General features: G+C 51.8%; 1 protein-coding gene across 1 annotated transcript in view; it reads right to left on the bottom strand.

The window, feature by feature from the left end:
* Positions 1-6: 6 nt before the first annotated feature.
* Positions 7-6,070, bottom strand: part of MAN1C1 (mannosidase alpha class 1C member 1) — a 55,974-nt gene continuing 49,910 nt past the window's right edge. The window contains exons 9-13 of the mRNA XM_057382557.1: positions 3,516-3,631; positions 3,112-3,331; positions 2,050-2,222; positions 1,229-1,344; positions 7-801 (exon numbers count right to left, since the gene is read on the bottom strand). Of these exons, the coding sequence (XP_057238540.1) occupies positions 681-801; positions 1,229-1,344; positions 2,050-2,222; positions 3,112-3,331; positions 3,516-3,631 (746 nt within the window). The 3' untranslated portion in view covers positions 7-680. The remainder of the gene's footprint in view (positions 802-1,228; positions 1,345-2,049; positions 2,223-3,111; positions 3,332-3,515; positions 3,632-6,070) is intronic.

Below are 6,070 nucleotides of genomic sequence, written 5' to 3'. Positions count from 1 at the left end.
GAGCAGAAATCAGGCTGATTTGAGTTCCCCGTGAGCAGAAATCAGGCTGATTTGAGCTCCCCATGAGGAGCAGGGACTGCCAATTCCACCCTGAGATGGGAGAGTCCCATCCTCTGATTTTCCCACTAAAACATCACCTTTCCCTGCCCTCTCTTCAGTCCTGAGCTCTCCTGGCTCCTCATCCAGCCCGAGGACAACTCCCCTTCCCTGTTCTCCTGTCCCTCCTGAAGARCCCCCAAAGCTCAGCAGCAGAAAGCACAGAACACTGCAAACTGTTCACTGGAGAGGTGATCAATCAACAGCACACAAAAGGCAGAAATGAAACAGAAAAAGGAAAGGAGGATGTCTGTTTGTGTGTGTGTAAAGTCTATTTTATGGCAAACTTCCAGTCCTTTGGCCACTATAAAGCAAAATCTGTGGATTTCATATAAATTCTCTGTATAAAGGAATGTCTATGAACTGTGTACAGTATGGCCCAGAATAAACATYTCATCATCAGCCTAAGAGAGCTCCTCACAGAGGAAAAGAAGGTGCTTAGTCATGGTTCATCTTCCCAAGAAAATACTGTCCGGAACTGGACTAGTGCCCCAAAAATACCATTTCAGGAACAGCAGGAATTCCTTTAATGGAAAGGAAAAGCAGAGTGTGCCCAGGCTGGGGGAGCAGGAGCTGGGCAGAGCTCAGGGCTGCACTGCTGCTTTAAAGTCCGTGTGGTTGATGGGCAGGGGRTGAGCCTCGGTGTTGAACACCCAATCCTCCAGGGACAGCACGTCATCTTCACAGAACAGAAGATAGAGGTACCTGGAGCAGGGCAGAGGGACACAGAGGGTTAAAGGATGCTCAGGAGRGACCCCAGGCTGGCACAGACAGCASSATGTGGTGGCTGTCACTGTGCAGGGGACACATTCCTGATTCATTAGGAAATCACTGCTTCGTTAGGAAATCACAGCCCTTCCCACTGAACTCTGGTCCTGCAAACCTGAGCGGGACCCAACAGCAGGGAACAACAGTGGCTCTGCAGCAGCAAACCCCAAAKCTGGCAGCACCCTGGCCTTGCCCARCTTCACCCCCAAAATGGGCTGGGCTGGAGAGATCCTTAAAGCTCATCCCATCCCAGCCCCCTTCCCCCTGGAAGGGAACACCTCCTCCCCTCATTTTTCTGGGATTTATCAAGCAGATGCTGCAGGAATTCTGCTGCTCTGGAAGGRCCCTGTGACCCAGGACTTACTTGAGAGTCTCTGCGAGGAAGAAGCTCTGCTGCATGTTGTCGTGGCTGGGGGTGGTGGTGTAAACATCTCGGATGCCAGAGAACCCTGCCTCCACTCTGCAGTGCTTCTCCAGGGCCTGGGGGGCAAAGAACCCTCAGCAACACCCAGCAGAGGGGAAAAAAACCCTCAGCAACACCCAGCAGAGGGGAAAAACCCCTGAACAACACCCAGCAGAGGGGAAAAACCTCTCAGCAACACCCAGCAGAGGGGAGAACCCCCTCAGCAACACCCAGCAGAGGGGAAAAACCCCTGAACAACACCCAGCAGAGGGGAAAAACCCCTGAACAACACCCAGCAGAGGGGAGAACCCTCTCAGCAGCAGCAGCTGCTTCCAGGCCATTTACAAATGGAACTCCAGGTTTCCTGCAGCCTGTGTCACTCTCTGAGGAGCATGGGGTCACTCCAGACTTTGGGCTCAGGCTGGTTCCAATGGGACAGCCAGAGAAGCAGCAGAACCCGAGMTGGCTGAGTGACAAATGGCAGTGCAGCCCAAAGGGACAGGAGAACACCCTCAGTGCACTCCTGCCCCCCTGCTCGTGGGTCTGACAACATTTGGGTCAAAAGGAACCTTAAAAATCACCCAATTCCACTGCCCTGCCATGCACAGGGTCACCTTCCAGCAGACCAAGCTGCTCARAGCCCCATCCMACCCAGCCTCGAGCATTTCTGATGGATCTCAGTGCCATAACACAATTTAATTTCTGCTCCTTTCGCCGACCCAAAGGCAGGTTTTTGTGGGAACCCAGCAGCCTGCCGAGCTCTGTGCCTGCTCCAGCCTTACCTTGACCACCTCCCAGCCCCAGTGCCTGTATTTGGGGTCGTGGGTGAGCCTCCACAGGTACATGTAGCTCTCCACCACCTCGGGCCGCAGGATGTAGTAGCGCTCGCTGAGTCTCGTGGCCATGGCCTCGCTGCCCGCGTCGAAGCGAAACGCTTCGGGACCCAGCTTGGTGTCTGCAAAAAACACACAGGGATGGCTTGGTGGGGAGACACATAGAAACATAGAGAAACACAGAGAAACACAGAGGGATGGCTTGGTGGGGAGACACACAGAAACACAGAGAAACATACAGAGAAATAACACAGAGAAACACAGAGAGAAACACACACAAACACACACAAACACAGAGGGATGGCTTGGTGGGGAGAAACACACAGAGAAACACACACAGAAATACAGAGAACACACACAGAAACACACAGAGAAACACAGAGAAACACAGAGAAACACACAGAGAAACACACACAGAAACACAGAGGGATGGCTCGGTGGGGAGACACACACAGAGAAACACAGAGAAACACAGAGGGATGGCTTGGTGGGGAGACACACAGGAACACAGAGAAACACAGAAAAACACAGAAAAACACAGAGAGAAACACACACAGAAATACAGAGAAACACACACAGAAACAGACACAGAAACACAGAGGGATGGCTCGGTGGGGAGAAACACAGAAACACAGAGAAACACACGGAAACACAGAGAAACACACAGAGAAACATGGAGAAACACAAACACAGAGAAAACACAAACACACACAGAAATACACACAGAAACATACAGAAACACAGAGAAACACACAGAGAAACACAGAGAAACACACGCAGAAACACACAGAGAAACACAGAGAAACACAGAGAGAAACACAGAAACACAGAAACACACAGAGAAACACATAGAAATACAGAGGGATGGCTTGGTGGGGAGACACACAGAAACACAGAGAAACACAGAGAAACACACAGAGAAACACACACAGGGACTGCTCAGGGCACAGAAACACACACATGAATTGCTCAGAGCACAAAAAAACACGAACCCAGGGCCTGCCCAGGTACCTGAGCGTGCGTAGGACTCGTGGCACGTGTTGGTGATCTCTGCAGCCAGCTCCATGTGCCTCTGYCTCCTCTCATCACTGCCATACTCAGCCCCCAGGGCAATCATGCCCCCAGAGAAGCAGGCCAAGTGGCCCATCTTGTGGTCCAGGATGCCACCCCTCCACTCAGCGATGTAGGTCAAGCCTCCTGCAGATTTCTTCACCAAATGCTTTTCTATTGCCTAAAAAGACAAAAATCAGGATTTCAAGACATGGGACAGCAAGTAAAACTTACTCAGTGTTACTTAGTGGACAGCAGAGTCCAGAATTTCCACCAGGGAAATCCAGATTTATTCTGAAGATCTGGAAACTTCTTATGAACCATGACCCACCCCCCAAAAGCACAGAGCAGCACCCCCTCCTCACCTCCAGGGCATCGTCGTACATCTTTTTAGCTTCAGAGTCCTTCTTGTCTGACATCAGCCAGGATTTGATGAGATATTCATAAAAGCTGTCCCCGAGCCCCCCGATGGAGACGTGGTCTGTGGTGGGAAAGGCAGGAAAGGATTTCAGTTTGTGAAATACAATGAGCAGCTGCTCTACAAAGGGGAAACAATCACGTCCTATTTAATGCCCTTGTTCTCTCCTTCCTCCTCCCAGCTTCCTGGGGAGAGCTCACAGCACTGCTTTTTAGAAAGGAAAAAAAGGTGCAAAGTGCAATCAGAAGAAAAATGTTCTGTCATTTCCCAGAGCATCAGTATCCCTTACCAGAACCGTTCCGAGGCCTCGCTTTACAAGTTATTTATATTGCAACSAGAAGATGCTTCCTGTTTATGGAGCCATCATCATAAATCCCACCCTCATAAAGCAAAAGCAGTGGTGGGCACTGATGGATTTCTGTGCAGATGGAGCCCCTGGGAGCTCAGGAAAGGAAGCAGAGGTGTTGGAGATGCCAGTGAGAGCTGCTGGAGACATTTCTGTGCTGTTCCATTGATATTCCCAGCTCACAGAGGGGCTCTGAGCCCTGGGGAAGGCTGGGGGCTGCTGGCACATTAAAATGATGAAGTCAGCTATGAGGATGTGTCCTGAATATTCCCCTCTGCAGAAATGGCATTTCCCAGGCTGAGTGCTCGGAGCAGCCCCTGCTCTGACCCTGCTGAGGAGCTGCAGTGTGAAATGGGGCTGACAGCTGCAGGTTTGTGCCTGGGGAGCTGCTGCATGGATTTACAGCTCCACACTCTACCACAGGGCCAAGAGCAGCGTTCTCACTCCTTAAAGCACTCCAGCACTGCCATTTTTAGGAGAGCAAGACAAATCACCCTCCCTGGACCGAGCCATCCCTGTTCATTAACACAATCCACCCCTGCCTCTACCCCCATTTCCCAGCCAAGCACACGCAGCAGGTGCTCAGAGCTGCTCACATTTTTGTTTCCCCTCTCCTCGCACACAGATAAAGTCCCGAGGCTCATTCCAAATGCTAAACCCTGRCAGCAGCAGAAAGCAGCAGCCGTGCACGCTGCTGACCTGGAGAGCAAACATCCCTGACACACTGTGTCCAATGATCCACGGAATAATCCATAGCAAAACAATGGGATTAAACACGCGCCTTCCTTCCGTGCGAGGGGAGAGGGCAGATATTTGCAAACACTGGCTGCCTTTAAAGAGCAGCTCTGTGATCCTGAGTGTGCCATTCATAAAATCACCAAAGCCCCAGCTCTGGTACATGATTGCTTTCCATATGGCAGCAGCCTGGCAGGMACTCAGCACAAACAAATCCCTGCCTCCAGCAGGGCACCCGGCTCTCATTTTCCAGGGGTAAGGACTGCACTCAGAGGTGCAGCACAGCCTCTTCATTTACCAGATCTGCTCATTCAGCYGGGTCAAAGATTCACCTTTTAAGAAAATCACAGCAATTTCAAGGAAAACAGCTTCCTGCAAAGAGCTTTAATGGCAGGAGAGAAAATGAGAGGAGCAGGCTGCAGATGCCTCCCTGCTCTGGTCCTCATTTCTTTCTCCCCCTGCAGCACTGGAGATGCAGAAGGGGCTGATCACTGCTTTCCATATGGATTCAGACCCCAAAGTCACATCCTGAGCTGCCACAAACAGCCTGTGGAAGTCTGTCTGGCAGTCATGAATCTGCCTGTCCCAACACAAGTAACCAGAAGCTACTTTTGATGTGCTCTGAAAAGCATCAACAGGCCCCTGTTTACATCAGCAAGTTCAGGGCAGTGCAGTGAAATCAGTGCAGAAAACAGAATTGAATTTTTGAAGAGGATTTGAGGGCTGGGTATCCAGCTGAGGGTTGCACYCAGCTGGGTTAAGAGCCCCTCAGTTTCCTGAAGATTCTGCAAGGATCAGCCACGGAGCAGCCAGGAATTTCTCCCAACAGGAGAGAAGCAAACATTCTTATCTCCTCCTTTCTTCCTTCCTTTCCAAATCACCCTGTGCAGGGGTACCATGGTAACAGCACAGGAAYRCACACAGGAGAATYCATCCCTCCATCCCTTCATCCGAGGGGATCCACAGCTCCTCCGAGCCCTCTCCAGGTGCTCCCTCACTCCTGCAGCCACTGCAGAGGGATCTCCCCGTTCCTGCACTTCTGCAGGATCCTACAGGACTGTGCTGATCCTGACACCTTTGGGTGGCCCATGTGCCACCACCCCTGAGCAGGGATGGGACACCCAGTGGGGTGAGTGCCCGGTTCCTGTCTGCACCCTGCACAGCGGGCAGTGCCATCCTATCCCATGGATAATGGGCATGGCTGGCTGTGCCATCCCATCCGTGTACAGTGGGTACGGGTACAGTGGGCTGTGCTATCCCATCCTGTGTACAATGGGCACAGTGGCTGTGCCATGCCATCCCATGCCATCCCATCCTATAATTCCCATCCCATGGATCCCATCCCATCCCATCCCATGGATCCCATCCCATCCAATGGATCCCATCCCATCCCATGGATCCCATCCCGTGGATCCCATCCC

This window comes from Malurus melanocephalus, unplaced genomic scaffold (genome assembly GCF_030028575.1).
Source record: "Malurus melanocephalus ecotype Western Australia unplaced genomic scaffold, MMel_1.1 scaffold_575, whole genome shotgun sequence".
NCBI classification, from domain to species: Eukaryota; Metazoa; Chordata; class Aves; order Passeriformes; family Maluridae; genus Malurus; species Malurus melanocephalus.
The sequence above is the reverse complement of the archived record's forward strand: the minus strand, read 5'-3'. Positions and strand labels throughout refer to the sequence as shown.